General features: G+C 42.9%; 1 protein-coding gene across 1 annotated transcript; it reads left to right on the top strand.

Annotated features, from left to right (window-relative positions):
- The first annotated feature begins 419 nt into the window (after positions 1-419).
- MCM3 (minichromosome maintenance complex component 3) lies at positions 420-17,381 on the top strand. Its single transcript, XM_002915418.4, has 17 exons — positions 420-586; positions 1,620-1,732; positions 2,133-2,341; positions 2,797-2,927; positions 4,889-5,127; positions 5,600-5,708; positions 6,786-6,939; positions 7,288-7,419; positions 7,990-8,198; positions 10,061-10,235; positions 10,582-10,708; positions 11,496-11,646; positions 13,794-13,934; positions 15,043-15,146; positions 15,925-16,010; positions 16,447-16,516; positions 16,651-17,381. Exons 1-17 carry the CDS (start codon positions 509-511, stop codon positions 16,847-16,849), a joined length of 2,427 nt encoding a protein of 808 aa, XP_002915464.1. The 5' UTR covers positions 420-508; the 3' UTR covers positions 16,850-17,381.
- Positions 17,382-17,475: the final 94 nt, after the last annotated feature.

Below are 17,475 nucleotides of genomic sequence, written 5' to 3'. Positions count from 1 at the left end.
ATGTTTTTATCTCCTTGCGTATAAACTCCCATTCTCTGACGTCTAGGCTACTTTTAGCACAACCGCCAGGCTGTCTTCTCACTCAGCTGCAGGTCAAGGCAACGCAGCTTGAAAAAAAATAAAACCCTACAAAACATCCGGTAAAAGGGGGAAGACTACGACTCCCAGAATGCAGCGCGTCTCGTCTCGCCCAGCTGTGCAAAGATCAGACTCCACGAGCCTCCTTCCGTCCCCGTTGGTCAGCTTTTCTGTCAGTGAGGGGAGAAACAGAGGGCTCCGGATGTCACATTTCCCGCCACCGCGAGGCGCCGCTCTGGAAAGACGAAGAAGAACCAGTTCTCGATTGGATACTCGCTATTCTCGCGTAAGAGGAATCGGCCAATCAGAATGTGTATATTCTTCCGGAAAACCCCGCCCCTTCTCGGCGTAGCCCTTGGTGGCGGGAAACGTTCGGAAGTTTTCGCGCCGAGGCGGGGTCATCTGACGACCCTCCGCGCGGAACTGGAGCATGGCGGGGACAGTGGTATTGGACGACGTAGAGCTGCGAGAGGCGCAGAGAGATTACCTGGACTTCTTGGATGACGAGGTGAGGGAGGCGCGGGGGCCCGAGACTCTGGCGCTTGGAGCCCCTGGGGACGCTGACAGGCCGAGGGAGGCCGCGGCAGAAGCTGCTCCACGCGGACTGTTGCGGCCGAGCCGGCGCCCTCAGGAGGCTTCCATCCCCGATCTCGTAACGTTTTTCGCGGTGGAGTCCTCAGTTGGTTGGTCTCCTGTACGTGCAGCCTTGAGAGAGCAATCCTGTGACCCTCCTCAGGGCAAATGATGGCGGGGTCTCGCGAAAGGCGACGGGTTTCTTTTAAGCGCACACAAAATGGCACAGCTCCCTTTGACCTTTCGGAAATAACTCCCCGCTCTCTGAATTTGGAGGGAGTGTGGAGATCCTGAAAGAATGCTGTAGAAAGGTAGTGACCCGCTGCCTTATAAACCTGCAGGTTTTAAGGACTGACTTCTTACAGGGCGGAAAAGACTTCTTAGCTTGGTCGCATCTTTCAGTGCCAAAGGAGATGCAGAAGAGAAGTGTTTGCCATGCTGGGGAGGGGTTGTATGCCACTCAAGATCGGAAGCCATAGAATATTGGTAAAGCATCTTAAAGGGTTGATAATGCCGGGTCTGTAAACAAATAGTAAAGCTCCCTCTTCCTTTAGGTCCGGTTTTGAGAGAACTCTTTCCCTATTACAGTATTTTAATTCCCTGTGTAATTCTTAAATGAAGTCATTTTAATATGCTGTTTGACGTTTTGACAAGATTTTTATGTGTCCTTTTAGACTTTCTATGAGCTTGTTTTAATTCCCCATTAGAAGTTGAGAAATGACTGCATACAGAAAAGCTGCAGATGATAATAGAAATAATAGCATGGATGTTGAATAAATCATTATAACTCCTGCAATGGCCTCTTAGGGTGTATTTGGAGTCTCAGGCTAGTGAGTGAAAATGTGGAGAAATTGGAGGTCAGTTCTGCTGCAGAGATTGATTTATCTTGCTGTGAGAACTGCCTCTGTTTAAATAACAGTCCTATTTTGAGTTTGTGGCTGTTGTGATATGTGGTGGTTATTTTGCAGGAAGACCAAGGAATTTATCAGAGCAAAGTTCGGGAGCTGATCAGTGACAACCAACACCGATTGATTGTCAATGTGAATGACCTGCGCAGGAAAAATGAGAAGAGGGCTAACCGGTAAGTGGTAAGGGTTCCCAAGAGGATATCCTGGCTCTGAGTGACAATGGCTCCCCTTTCTCTTCCCCCGATTGGAACAGGCTTCCTAGGAGAGGACCTGGATGAAATGTTTTTGACCCTCATTGCCTCACTCTCTTCTGTGTTTTTTTCTTCTTCCCAAAGTAGGTGGTGGGCATTTTCCTTTAAGAGCTCCTCCTTCCATGTTTAACTGAGGTACCATTTTTGCATCTTTGAGAAGTTGAATTCAAATTAGCTGTCAGTTCTGATGTATTTTACTGAGTCTTCTAGGACAGCAGGAGAAAGCAGGCACTAGATTTTCACACCGCTTTTATTTTTGAGGGTCAATTTTTTCGAGTTTTTTTCTCTCTGCCTAATTATTCTCTCTCTTGCCCATTTACAGCCTCCTGAGCAATGCCTTTGAGGAGCTGGTTGCCTTCCAGCGGGCTTTAAAGGATTTTGTGGCCTCCATTGATGCTACCTATGCCAAGCAGTATGAGGAGTTCTACATAGGATTGGAGGGCAGCTTTGGCTCCAAGCATGTCTCTCCCCGGACTCTTACCTCCTGCTTTCTCAGCTGTGTAGTCTGCGTGGAGGGCATTGTCACTAAGTGTGAGTGGCTTCAAGTGGGGGCTAAGGGAATGGAAGTGGGATAGACTTAAGAGGGACTGGGGAAGCAGGAGAGGCTGAGTAGAGCTGGGTAGCATATAGCATTGAACTTAACAGGGTGAAGCTAGAAGGAGCTGTGGTGTGCACAATGATTAGGGGGTCCAGAATGCTGAATTCTGCGGAGCGTAGGGGAGTCTTGGCTCTTGGGAATCTCCTCATTCTAACTCTGAACTCCTATTATTTCTTGGTCAGGATCAGTTGTACTTGAAGTTTTATATAGATATGTTGATGTTCTAAATATAAATATAAAAATGAATAAATGACAAGTATTATTGAAGTAGCTTAAACTAGTTAGAAGAACACAGTGTTTACAGTCATGATAGACTTGCCTGGGTCAGATTCCACCTCTGTCATTGTTTAGTTGCATGACTTTATATGCATATTTTTTGCATTGCCAGGCTCTCTAGTTCGTCCCAAAGTCGTCCGCAGTGTCCATTACTGCCCTGCTACCAAGAAGACTATAGAGCGACGTTATTCTGATCTCACCACCCTGGTGGCTTTTCCTTCCAGCTCTGTCTATCCCACCAAGGTGAGGGGAATGAATTAATTGGGCTTCTTGGGAGGTTGGAGTCAAAGATGTCTGTTTTAATGCAAATAATTGAGTGATATCTGAAGTCTTCTAAAATAAATCAGATGAAAAGTAAGGATTAATCTAAAGGAAAGATTGATTGCTAGCCAAAGTTTAATATGAACATCTTCAATCCTAATTTTTTTAAAAAAGAGTAAATATTCACTTTAGAAAATTTGGCAAATTATGGGAGGATTGAAAAAAGTCATTAATCTACATAGATCTTTTAGCAAAGTTATATATAACTTTATAATATACTTAAAGTAATATGGGAGAATACTTATGCTATAATGTTACCATGAAATCTTTGCAAATATTTTACTTTGGGTTGGGAGGAGAATGGCATTGGAAATGGCTTCATACTTAGTGTTCAGATTGATCTGAACTGAGGACAATGTGAGGCTCTCTTAATGATTAATGTTGGTTACTTGATGTCTGAATTCATTCTATCAAAGAGTACCTGCCCCTGCCATCAAATTTTAATTGAGAGCCACTGTATCCAAAGAATTATTAAGGAGGATACAGATATGAATGAGACCCAATTCTTATTTTCAACTCAATTGGTGCAGGAATCTTAACATAAAACAAGAATGAGTATCTTAGAATTATAACTGAGGCATACTTTAGAATCATTTAGTCTGTCTCCAGGTGAAATGCTGAGATTCGGAGAGGTTAAGTGACTTGCACGTGGTCCCAGTTAGTGATGACCCCAAGGACTAGGACCCATGTCCTTTTGCTTTCAGGCCAGTTGCGTTTTCTAAGTCATCCTGCTGTCTTCTTCATTAAGATCCCTCCTTTTAGAATGTCTTCAGTAATTGCTCAGGAAATACTCTTCTGCTGATTACTAGGGCCAAGCTTTGCTCAAAACCTGAAATACATTGGATTCCTGGAGGTCATCTAGTATGGTACTGAGGAATATGACTTTGGAGTTACACTTGCCTCAAGTCCTGGCTCTGCAATTTCCTGTGTGACTTGGGGAGCTAATTTAACCTCTCCAGCCTCGGTTTCCTTATTTGTTACACGTGAAAAATACCTGCTTTACTGAGTTGTTAGGATGATTACCTGAGATCATCTCATACGATAATAGCACAATACCTTGTACATAATAAGCACTCAGTAAACAGTAACTGTTGTGATTTTAGAAAATTCAAATAGCAAGGAAGTAAAAGTTTAAAATGTTTTTACTAAAGTTTAATATATATACAGGAAAGTTTATATAAGTATGCAGCTTACTGCAATTTCACAAGCTGAAAATACCTGTAAAATGAGCATCCAAACCAGGAAACAGAACCTTCTTAGCACTCAGAAGTATTTGAGGGCCCACACTCCCCAAGGTTAATCCTATCCTGATATCTAGCAACACAGAGTACTTCTGCCTGTTTTTATATTTTATCTAAATACTCCTGTGTTAGGCTTCTTTTGTTCAACAGATGTTTTTGAGATTCATCCATGTTGTGTGTAGGTATATTTTATGTATTTTCATCGCTGTATAGTGTTTGCTTGGGTGGATATACCACATTTATTTAATCATTCTGTTGATAGCATTTGGCTGTTTTCTGATTTTGGCTATTGGGAGTAATGCTGCTGTGAACATTGTATATGTGGCTTTGGATGAATGTTTCTGTTGGGTATTACCTAGGAGTGGAAATACTGTGTCATAGTACAGGGGAAATAAGAATCCTAATTTAGATATTAACATAGCCATGGTTCCATCAGACTATAGTTGTCCCTTTCATTAGATGATTTGTTACTAGAACAGATGGGAATGGAACAATTGGAGAAGACATTTGGCTTTTTTTGTTTCTTAGATACTAAAATCTCATGAGGTCATTTACAGATTATATTTGTTTCCTACAGAAAATGAGTGTGGCATTTCTAAGACCAGGACGAGATAACAATGCTTTTCTGTGTGTCTTTTTCAGGATGAGGAAAACAATCCCCTTGAGACGGAATATGGCCTTTCTGTCTACAAGGACCACCAGACCATCACCATCCAGGAGATGCCAGAGAAGGCCCCAGCTGGCCAACTTCCCCGTTCTGTGGATGTCATTCTGGATGATGACTTGGTAGATAAAGTGAAGCCTGGTGACCGAGTCCAGGTGGTGGGGACCTACCGTTGCCTTCCGGGAAAGAAGGGAGGCTACACCTCAGGGACCTTCAGGTAAAGAGGCAGTTGTGAGGTATTTGGCATGCTGCTGGTAGCTTGCATTTCTGGTAGTATTCTTGCTCTAGTTTGACATATTCTGGAGAATATATCAGACAGGTGGAGCAGTCTAGCTGCCTGGGAGATGACATACGTCTTTTCTATCAGATAAAACTGGTAATACTGTCTTATGCTAAAAGTGGGAGTTACTGGTAACATGGTTATAGCCTCATGACTTACGTGAGTTTCTCACGTATTCCCACCTCCTTCTCATCCACACTTCTGTCTGAAGAAAGATCTGTGGGGCAGCAGAGGATAGATTCCTGAGGTGAAGAATCATCAGCCTATTTGTGTCATAGACTAAGAGAAAATCAGTTGTTGATTTCAGAACAACTTACCTTTTTTTCTTTATTGTTTTCTGATTTGCTGTTGGCTCTGATGCTAGAAATTGAAAACCACAGGCTGCTTCTTATTCCCCTCTTTGTCCCAGGACTATCCTGATTGCCTGTAATGTGAAGCAAATGAGCAAGGACGTTCAGCCTTCATTCTCTGCTGAGGATATAGCCAAGATAAAGAAGTTCAGTAAAACTCGCTCCAAGGTCTGAGCATCTTTTAGGGATTTAAGGGTGGGGATGGATTTATTAGGGTTGCGTTTCGCATGGGCCACCTTTCGTCTTTGTATTGGATCATGAGGAGGGTTAAGGTTTTGTCTCCATAGGATGTGGTGTTAGCTTTTAGTTTTGACCCAGTCAGCAAGTAAAAGGGTGTTTTTGCTGTTTAATATTTCTGTTTTGTTACCTGCTGGGCTGCTATTTGAACCTAATACAAGTACTGGAATAAGAGAATATCAGTGTACCAATAAGTCTATATGGAAGACAATAGTGATGCATTGTTACTTAAGTTTAAAATAGGTTATTTTTGTTTTAGTTCTCTAATTTGTTTTTCTTTTTAAAGACAGAATGTCCACAGGTAGAATTGAAGAAATTACAGTTGACCTTGAACAACATGAGTTTGAACTGTGTGGGTTTGCTTGCTTGTGGTTTTTTTTCTGATACAGTACAGTACTATAAATGTGTTTTTCTTCCTTATGATTTTCTTTATGACGTTTTCCTTTCTCTAGCTTACTTATTGTATGAATACATCATATAGTACATATCATACACAAAAATGTGTCAATTGACTGTTTTTATGTTACTGGTAAGGCGAGGTCAGCAGTAGGGTATTAGTAAAATTTTTAGGGGATCAAAAGTTTTACATGTATTTTCAACTGCACAGGGGGTTGGTACCCCTAACTTCTGCATTGTTCAAGGGTTATCTGTATATGCCTGTGTGATAAAGGTTACCGAGAAAACAAACCCAAACCAAACCAAAACAAAAGGTTACTGGAATCACAACAAACATTTTTATTAAACCTAAAGTGTTTTGAACCTGGAAATACTTTTTTCTTAAAGATTAAACCTCTAAGCAGGTTTTGGAATCCAGGCTTTCTCTTTATGTGTTCTGACAGTGGTCTGATCAGTGTGATTTTTCTTAAGAAAAGCTTTTACAGTTAGAAATAGTATCTACATTTATGGAGTTTTTCAAGCATTTTTATAGGCTGAAGTATAAAGCAGAGCTCAGCAAAACCCCATTGAATCTCACTAGGCTTTTCACGCTTTTGGTTATTCCTCCTGTAGGATATCTTTGACCAGCTGGCCAGGTCGTTGGCCCCTAGCATCCATGGGCATGACTATGTTAAGAAGGCAATTCTCTGCTTGCTCTTGGGAGGGGTGGAACGAGACCTTGAAAATGGCAGCCACATCCGTGGGGACATCAATGTCCTCCTGATCGGTATGGCATTGGGTATTTGTATCAGACTCTTGGTCTTCGCTTGTGGAGTATGCTTGTGGGAATCTATAATCTGTATGATTGTGTATTCTCTACCTGGTGTATTTCAGTTCCATCAAAGGGCAAAAGACTAAAATGAATCTTTTCTTACTATTCTCAATTTTTGTGTTTCCTGATTTATGTCTAAAATAAATTCTTCTGTGAACGGTAAAGGGAAAGTGAAAGGAATATTATTTACAACCAATTACTGTAAATTTCTGTTATGCTAAGAGCTGTGCTAGAAAGGTAGAACTTCCTGGGGTAGGGGGAAGATTTTCCTAGGAAGTCACCACTGCCCCCACCCAATTACAGGGGACCCATCGGTTGCCAAGTCTCAGCTTCTACGCTATGTTCTGTGCACTGCTCCCCGGGCTATACCCACCACTGGCCGGGGTTCCTCTGGAGTGGGTCTGACGGCTGCTGTTACCACAGACCAGGAAACCGGTAAGGGTATAAGAGTCTTTAGCAAAGGTCCTGCAGTGAGTTCAAGCATAGCTTCTTTGAGTTTGCTCTCGGGACGCTTGTATTGGGAAGATACACTAGAAAGGTTAGTTTGAGCCGGGTTGTAGAGGACTGAGTATCCTTTGGCAATAGGGGGTAAATTATTTAAGTCTTTGGGTGGTCCTCTATGGATAAGAATGTCTCCTAGAAGACAGTTTTTGAAGGAGAAAGCTTTATAAATTGGAAGGGAAATAAAAATGAAGATTGTGCTATTTTATAAATTAGAGGAAGGTATATGAAGACCAGTGAAAAGAGAGCAGAGATCTAGTTGGGGAATCGAGGATGAAGATAGAGAATCCATGAAAGAAGTTTGTTGGAGGCTGGCTGCTTGGGGATCATTCAGATTGGAGCTAAAAAGGTTGACCTGTGAGGGTTTTTCTCTGTCTCTAAGAACTGACCGCTCCTCACTATATTCTCATGAGCGACATTGAGTGCTTAAGAAGGAGATTGAAATCTCCCCTCGTCTTCTACAACCTGGATAGTAAAATGTATCTTTACCTCCTCATTTCCCAGGGGAGCGCCGTCTGGAAGCAGGGGCCATGGTCCTTGCTGACCGAGGTGTGGTTTGCATCGATGAATTTGACAAGATGTCCGACATGGACCGCACAGCCATCCACGAAGTGATGGAGCAGGGTCGAGTCACCATCGCCAAGGCTGGCATCCATGCTCGGCTGAATGCCCGCTGCAGTGTTTTGGCAGCTGCCAACCCTGTCTATGGCAGGGTGAGTGGAATCAGGCACTTTACAGTTGGCCTCACCTTTGTTTAGTTTTGCTGAATAGCTGGGCCATGAAGTTGATTCTTGGTATCCCAGAGGAATACTAGGCCAAAGACTAAAGTTAAGCTCATCCATCATTTTGCTATTGTCCTTGATTTAGGGCAATGGTTCCTCACCTTTTCATCTACTTCAGAAACTCCTGGAAAGTTATTTGTTTAAAGTAACTAAAAATACAAAGAAGAAAACCAAAGTGACCTGCGGTCTCACAACCCAGTAACTTGTATTACTGTTACAACAAAAGTACCACATGCAGATGGTAGGATGTATAAACAGAACAGAGAGTGCAGTATGGACATTAAAAGCCTTTCTTTTCTCTCCGATCCCTTCTCCAAGAGATAACCACTAACAACTCTTGAGCGTTTGGGGAAACAAAAACTTAAGCGTGTACCAACAACTATACTGGCTCCTTGTTACCAAATTAGTCTGTTTATCTTTGTATTTTACTATGATGATGATGTGCTAAGGTGTATCTTTTATATTTATCTAGCTTGGGGTTTGCCGAATTTTGCCTTTATTTTTTTCTTTTTTTGGGGGGGGCAGCTGTCTTATATTCCATTGTAGGGATTTATAGTAATTTGCTTAGTCTCCATTTGATGGGCATTTGGCATTTTCCCTTTTCCCTCCTGCGATTATGAAATGAAGTTGCAGTGAATATCCCTTTATGTGTATTTTGTAACACATATCTGTATGATAAATACCTCATAATGGAATCACTGGATTAAAGAGTTGTATGAATTTTCATTTTGGTAGAGATTGCCAAATTGCTCTCTTTAAAGATTGTACCATAACAATACTGTTAACTAAGACTTACAAATAATTTGCTTTTATCTTTACAATAACCTCATGGGTAGGTAGTTATTATCCTTGTCTTACAGGTGAGGAAATAGAGGAGTAAAAAATTAAGTAATTTACTCCGGAGTCACAAGCTAGAAAATGGCAGAGTCCAGATTTGAACCCAGAGCCTATACTGTGCTCTGGCAATTTACAGTTACACAGTGTATGGGGTTACCTGTTTTGGTGGAGTTTTTTAAACATGCAGGTGCCTGGCCCCCAGTTCAGGGTTTCTGAATTCAAATCTTTGGGTTGGGGCTCTTGGTAGCTATGGTTTAGAAGGCTCCATAGGTTGCTGATAATGCATAGCTTGGGTTGAGAACCTTGATTTTTAGATTAATGGTAACATATGTTTATGTCGTTCTGAAGAATTATATTGGGAAATGTAGGGAGAAAACGGCAGGTCCTGAAATGGGAATGTGGTCAGAATCATTAGTGATATTACCCACAAGGTTGTTAGACCCTCTGACTGTGAAGTATCTATGGGTGGGTAGCCTCCTAGGCCCCGGATTGAAAGATAAAAAAGTATAGAGGTCCTTGAGTCCCAGGGAAGATCTCCCTTGTTCCTTAAGACATTATGATTTATAGATTATTGACCATTTTTGTTGCGGTTTCACTTACTACCTTCTGAGTAGGGACTCCAAAGTTTCCAAGTGATTTTGGCTTAGCCAGCTTGTCAACTTTATAACAGGTAGGAGAGAAAGAATCATCTTTCAGGATTGGTCCTGCCCTGGGAATGGCGGGAGCAGAATAAACTTGGGAAGGAGGAAGCTGGTTTTGAGACCTACAGTAAGCTTATTAGAGGCACATCAGCTAGGAGGTGGGGCTCTGAGTTTGCTCAGGTCTCCTGAGCTTCAGTGGGAGAAGGGTTGCAGGTGGAGGAACTGAATTAAGTACTTTAATAGCTTTAAATAGCCTCCTTGTCCTTTCTTCCCATTGATGTTGCCTCCACTTTCCTTTTTCCTTCCGTTCCACAGTATGATCAGTATAAGACCCCCATGGAGAACATTGGACTGCAGGACTCACTGCTATCCCGGTTTGACTTACTCTTCATCATGCTGGATCAGATGGACCCTGAGCAGGATCGGGAGATCTCGGACCACGTCCTTAGGATGCACCGTTACAGGGCACCTGGGGAACAGGATGGCGATGGTGAGGCCACGGGAAGAGTCAGACTGACTAATGGAGGGGGACCTAAACAGACATGGTTATCTCAGACCTGGCCCAGGTTGTGGTAGGTGTTTCCGTTTCTGGGTTGAAGTTGCAGGTGCCCTTGCCTGTGTGACCACTCCCTTCTTGCTCACTGGGTGTTATCCTAAGATGTGTCTTTTGTCCATTTCTGGGTGTAGGAACACCTTTGAGCATCTTCTGTGAGCCAGGTGATTCCACCTTTCTTATTGTGGGCTCCACGTTTCTGTGTGTCTTTGCTTTGTTAGTCTTTTCTCTCTTCAGAAGAAGCAATTTCTTACTCTCCTTTCTCCCAACTTGGGTTTTCCAGCTATGCCTTTGGGTAGTGCCGTGGATAACCTGGCCACAGACGATCCCAATTTTAACCAGGAAGACCAGCAGGACACCCAGATTTATGATAAGCATGACAACCTTCTGCATGGGACCAAGAAGAAAAAGTGAGTGTTCTTCATACTTCCTCCTGGAGTGAACCTGCGATTTCTGTCATGTTAGCAAGTTTTCATGCGCTGCCCATGCCAGATCATGCTTGGATTCGTAGCCATGTGGCCCTGTTTTCTTTTCTGGATCCTACACTTACATACCTCTTTTCTTGGCCGGTTGCCTTGTAAGTGTTTATGGTGATAGGCTTAGGTTCTAATCTTTCTAAAATGGAAGGCTTTGACAACAGGCTCAACTGATGGTAGGTATATGATGTTATCCTCGTACATGAAGTACTGCACAAATCCTGTAGCCTTTGTGACAAGCTAATGTTGAAGGGACAGTAGATAGGCAAGCCCTGGGTGCTGTGCAGGTGGAATTGGATAAAGGAGACTGGGGTTCAGGTGTTCAAAGCATGAAATATGAAATCTTATACCTCTAGGGCTGTGGTGCAGTAGGAAGCATGTAGATTCAAACCTGTCATTTTAGAACATAGAATTTAGAGTCAGAAAAGTCAATTTAAGTTTTCCGTGAGCTGTAGTTTTTAACCTATTAAATAGGGCAAATAATACCTTAACTTCTACCTGTACTGTTTACCTCACAAATATCTAAGTAATAGCTACAGAATTCAATAAACATATATGAAAGGGTTTCGTACTCATTCTATGTAAATGGGATTTATGATAGTGGATTCTAGATTGTATCTCTGCTACTTGACCTTGACTTCTCTGAGGAGAGGCCAAGCCCCCACCCCAGTCAGGTGCCAGGGTGTGGCAGAGAAGAAGAATTCACTGTGTGTGCATCCAGGGAGAAGATGGTGAGTGCAGCGTTCATGAGGAAGTACATCCACGTGGCCAAAATCATCAAGCCCATCCTAACTCAGGAGTCAGCCGCCTACATTGCAGAAGAGTACTCACGCCTGCGTAGCCAAGACAGCATGAGCTCGGACACTGCCAGGGTGAGTCCCCACAAGGAAGATGGACCTGGGAATTCCTGAAGTAGAAGGCTGGGCAGTCCCTATTATCTGGGAGCTCTGAAAGCATTTTACTTAGCGATTACTTACCTTTTTCTGTCTGGTCTGAAGGGCTTCCTGTTCTACAATTCTAATCGTTTCCTTTTACAAAAGGAAAATGAAGTGAGAACACCTATATCTCATTAGTTCAGATGACATTGGCTTCCAGAAGTTATGGTTCATTCTGCGAACATAAGGAGCCACTTTTGGGAACTGAACTGGTGTCTGTTCTTACATGCAGGGTTAAAATAGGAGGAAATATCCTCAGAGAACTCAGATCTGGAGGTAGGAAGGTAGATGGAAAGATCATATATGCATATTTATAAGTAACTGCCACAGTATAGTACTTAAAAGGGAATGAATGTGAAAGATGATTGGAGTGAGTATAGATGAAGAAGTTACTAGTTTTTCCTTAGAAGGGGTATGAATTTGAGGGAAGAGAGTGTGGTATTTGAGCTGAACTTTGACAAATGATTAGTGGGATAACCATAATTGTTATACAAAGCTATTTCAAGAAATCTGCCTGTGAATTTATCTAAACTTTGTGGGGCAGTAGAGTTTATACAGGATTTCATGGCAGAAAGACCTAAGTCCAAGACTGTTATGTGCTATAGACATAGACTCGTGGATTTAGAGCCTATTCCAGCCTCACACCCAGACAGGCCATTCCATATTCTGAAACTTCTGCTGTCTTCCTTGACACCTCCAGCGGCAACATGCCTGTTGAAATGTTAGAATATTTTTCTGCTTATTGGGCTTAAACTTGCTTCCTCATGACTTAGACCCATGGGTCTTAATTTTGTTTTCTGGGGATTGTGTATGATTTGTCTTCTTCAGATTAAGCAGACCCTTTTCTTTTTAATTATTTCCCTCGCGTGAACATATTCCAGTGTGTCAAAAACCTTCTCATTGAACAAAACACCATTTTAGTTGTGGTCTTAGTGGGTCTGGTAAATCTCTCAATTTGGATTCTGTAGTTCTGCTAATGTAAGCTAGGATTTCTCTTGCTTTTTAGGTTATCCAAGAATTGGAGCTTATAATGGAGTGTGTAATCTCCACCCTCTGATAGCTTCTAAATCATTAAAAGATTTGGTGAATTTATTTAAAAATGAATATATTTGTTTTTGAACATGTGATGAAGTATTGTTTATACCGTTCCATGGGGTATAAATAATACCCCATCCCATGATAATTTGGGAAACGTGAAAGTAGAAGTGACCAGATCAAGGATCATACAATGGGAGATGTGGGGGTGTGACAGAAAGAACTAGGCCTCTGTTCTAAATCCAGGTCTTCAGCTAATTTTTGGGCCTTGCACTAATCTCTTCACATCTCAGCTCATAGTTTTTTTATCCATAAAATGAGAAGGTTGGGTAATGTCAGGGATGCTTAACTAGGCGGGCATATCTTAATCACCAGAAACTTAAAAAGAATGCATGTCCAGTCCTAAACATAGATATTCTGACTCATTAGGTCAGAGATGCCATTCTCTGCCAATAGCATTTAAAAAAGATAGGAGTACACCAGATTGGTATATACACCGCCAGCCCCCCTTGATAACCACTTGATGAGAACATGCCAGAATTCTGTTCCTACTTTGACCTTGAATTTACCCAACTTTAAACACTTGTCCTCAGATGACCTCTTTCATACCCCTCCTTTAGTGTGACCTTGCTTAAGTTACTTGAAGCCCTGACCTCATCTGTAAAACTTGGAGAAGTTAATGAGAGTGTTAAACGATGCAGTTGATATAAAAGCAAAGTTCCTGGAGCATTGCAGGTCGGCAGTGAAGGATTATTTTTCCTCCTTCACTACTGTAGTCTTTCTAGCCTTTTTTCTTCCCACCTCTTAGGTGCCTCATTTTCTTCTTCCCTGTTCACCTACCCCTTTCTCCCTCAACATTCATATTTCCTTGGCTGTTTTTAATTTTCTGAATTTTATGTGGTGTTTATACAGAATGCAGAGCTCTGAATCCTTTCCTTTTACTTCCTACAGTCATTCCAGTAGTATCTTTATCCTTTTCTGTACTGTGGGAATGATGGGCATGCCTAAGGAATTCTGGACAAGTAATCCTCCCTTGTGCTCTTCCCCAGACATCCCCAGTTACAGCCCGGACACTGGAAACTCTGATTCGATTGGCCACAGCCCATGCCAAGGCCCGCATGAGCAAGACCGTGGACCTGCAGGACGCAGAGGAAGCTGTGGAGCTGGTCCAGTACGCTTACTTCAAGAAGGTGAGGGTTCACGTACTTCGGCCTGAGAGCTCCTCCTGAGTAAGTGTTGGTGCTTGGGCTGCCCAGCCCTCCATGTTGACACGTGCATTTAAGTCATTAGTGGAAGGTAGCATCTAGCTGGGAAGCTTTAAAATACTGATGCCAGAACCCCTAGAGGCCCCAGAGATTCTGGTTTCATTGAAGTGCTGTACCATCAATCGACTGCTTCTCTGCCTTTTCATACTTCCTTAGTCTCTTAAAAAAGTAGAGGTTTCCAAAGGATTAACAGTGGTGATCTTCCTCTTCCCTCTATACCTTTTCCCTTGCCAGTCTCTTCAGGTATCCCATTGGCGTCTCAAAAACTCGCATCAGAAGTTGAATTCTCAAACTTGGGCCTGTCATTCTGTTTCTCTGTGTCTGCTTTTAACATTGTGTTTCTGTCATTTTAAGACACCGAGCCTTGAAGACTTCATTATCTTTTCCTTGTTGTCCACCCCCTCTCCAGTTGAGTGAATTGTAGCCCTCTGGGGTTTAGTTGTGGGTCTGATAGGCTTTTCTTTGCTTACTCTTTTTGCTAGGGTGGGAGTTGTCGTTAAGTTAAATTAACCACCTGATCTATAAAGAAATGAATTGTTTTCCACTTAACCATTATGGCTGGACTTCTTTTTATTCATTTCTTTGTTCCTTAAATACTCATTAAGTATCTACTATGTCAAAGGAATTGAACATATCTGTCAGCATTTTTTTTAAGTCTTATTTATTTTAGAGAGAGCATGGGAGGAGGGGCAGAGGGATAGGGAGAGAAAATCTCAAGCAGACTCCCTGCTGAACGAGGAGCCCGATGTGGGGCTCGGTCCCATGATCCTAAGATCATGACTTGAACTGACACCAAGAGTTGGACACTTAACTGACTGAGCCACTCAGGCGCCCTACCTCTCAGCATTTTTAAGATAGGTAGCAGCCTATTTTTCCCCTGGCTCTGGGACTCAGGGATGAAAGAGGCTCAGTCATTAGACCTATGGAAGTTATTTCTGCTGATGGTATAGAAGGGACTCTTACTCAGAGTTCTTCATTCAGTTTCCCAGCATCAGTGACCCTTCCCACCCACCCATGCTTGGCTTGGTCTTAGGTTCTAGAGAAGGAGAAGAAACGAAAGAAGCGAAATGAGGATGAATCAGAGACAGAGGATGAAGAGGAGAAAAGCCAGGAGGACCAAGAGCAGAAGAGCAAGAGGTAAGGCAGAGCAAAGAGAAAGGAGACAGAGACATGAGTTGGGGCTGGGGAGAGGGGAGGGAGGTGGATCAGTACTGCTGGTTGCCATCAAGTTTTTTGGGGGGAAAGGGTGCCTAAATCTGTAGGGTTGGCGGCTAAAGACAACCTAGGCAAAGTAGAGAGCTTAGCCAGCTATTCTTTCGTATGATGCCTTTTTTTTTTTTAAAGCTTTATTTATTTTAGAGAGAGAAAGAGAGACCGTCTGTGTGCACGGCAGGGGGTGGGTGGGGGAAGAGAGAGACACTTCAGTAGACTTCCATGCTGAGCATGGAGCCTGATGAAGGGCTCGATCCCCTAACCCTGAGATCAGGGCCCTGAGATCATGACCTGAGTGGAAACTAAGAGTTGGACGCCTAACCGACTGTGCCACTCAGGCACCCCTGGTAGGATGCTTTTGACCTCTTCCCTGCTAAGGAAACGCTAAGTAGCAGGAGCACACTAACTCAAACAGGTTTTTGAGTGTATCTTCCAGAATCCTTTCCTCATGGTAACTTTTCCCTTTCATGCCTGTGACTGAATGTCTAAGGTGGTTGATAGAGAAAAAGAGCATTGGGAAGCAGGGCCTGTTTGTGTTCTAGTCCAGAGACTTTTGGTCTTTTTCAAGAAAAAGTAACAGTTTGTACATGCCTGGGCCTAGCATTTTGCTTTGATTGTAGATCGTTCTAGTTCTTTTTCTCTGGTCAGAGGCACAGGATGGTTTTCCCCAAAGCCTTTCTCTTAACTGCTATGGGTATTTTAGGAGGAGGACTCGTCACTCTGATGCCAAGGATGGGGGCTCCTATGACCCCTATGACTTCAGTGACACAGAGGAGGAAATGCCTCAAGGTGAGTGAATGTCTCCTATTGATAAAGAGGTGGTTCTTTTGACTGGTAACTTTAGTTGCTCTGTGAACTACATTTTCTGGTGGGTTGCAGTTTGGTTCCCTGTGCTCAGGGCCCTGTGTCCAAGAGATTTGTTCCAAGAGAACCTTGGGAAACCCAGTCAAAACTTTGGAAGCTGGGTTTTGCTCAGTTGTTTGCTTCCTTCCCGAGGAACTGTATTCTTTGCCACGCCTGGTGTAAGCATCTCAGATAATATATGTTGAGGGTCTCTTGCCTGACTCAGTTTCTTTACCTTGGCTGGTTCCATAAGAATCTAGGAAGTGGGTGTTCAGTAGGCTCAGTGAGGTGGGGGGAGTGGAGAAGATTACCTCTCCGGTGTCTGTGGAAATGGCTTCACCGTGTTGTCTTCCCTTTATCTGCAACCATTTATCCTTTAAAGTGCACACTCCAAAGACGACAGATTCACAGGAGACCAAGGAGTCCCAGAAGGTGGAATTGAGTGAATCCAGGTGAGCAGAAAGGTGGCTCTCTATAATAGAATGTTGGGGGATGCCTATACTGTATTAATACTTACATAGATCTTGCCTGAGAGCTTTTGGGTTTGTTTACTTCTCCTTCACCTGTCTCTTCCTGACTTGGGCAGGTTGAAGGAATTCAAGGTGGCCCTCTTGGATGTGTTCCGGGAAGCTCATGCACAGTCCGTGGGCATGAATCGCCTCACAGAATCCATCAACCAGGACAGAGAAGAGCCCTTCTCTTCAGCAGAGATCCAGGCTGCACTGAGCAAAATGCAGGACGATAACCAGGTCATGGTCTCCGAGGGCATCATCTTCCTCATCTGAGGAGAACTCATTTCTGAAGTTTGGGGCTCTGCCAAGAACATTTCTAATATATTTCCTCTCCCTGCTTCTGCCAGCCTTTGCCTTCATTTCCTGAATAACAGTGTTAATTGAACCGAAGTTGAGGGACACGTGACGACGCTGAGCTTTGGGAATGGGTAATGAAAGCTGGCGTGGGGTAAAGAAAAGAAAGTGGGCAAGGACTAAGACTGTTCTGTCTTCATTCATTCTCCTTATCTCCCACCCAGAACAAACCAAACCATTATTCGCGGCAAATAACATATAACTTCTGAGAATCTGGGGGGAGCACAGCTGGTTTCTGCTCATCCTTTCCTTGTTTGTTGGCTGTCTTTTCTCTCCTGAGTACATCGATCTGGAATAGTCTTTGGGTTGTTCTGTGCTGGTAGAGTGAAGCTCTGAAGCAAGTCATGAAGGCCAAGAAAGCTTTCTTTTCTGTAGCACCAATTAAAACTAATACATACTTCTGACCTAAATATCGGAGACAATGAATAAACTTACCTATTTTTATATTATACACATGGCCTCAATACTGTGTGCTTTTGTGGACACTTTTAATTTTGTTTTCCTTGAAAGCCCTGCCCTGCAGAATTTGCTGCTTCCACGTTTTC

The sequence above is a fragment of the Ailuropoda melanoleuca genome, chromosome 19, assembly GCF_002007445.2.
Source record: "Ailuropoda melanoleuca isolate Jingjing chromosome 19, ASM200744v2, whole genome shotgun sequence".
Lineage (NCBI taxonomy): Eukaryota > Metazoa > Chordata > Mammalia > Carnivora > Ursidae > Ailuropoda > Ailuropoda melanoleuca.
The sequence above is the reverse complement of the archived record's forward strand: the minus strand, read 5'-3'. Positions and strand labels throughout refer to the sequence as shown.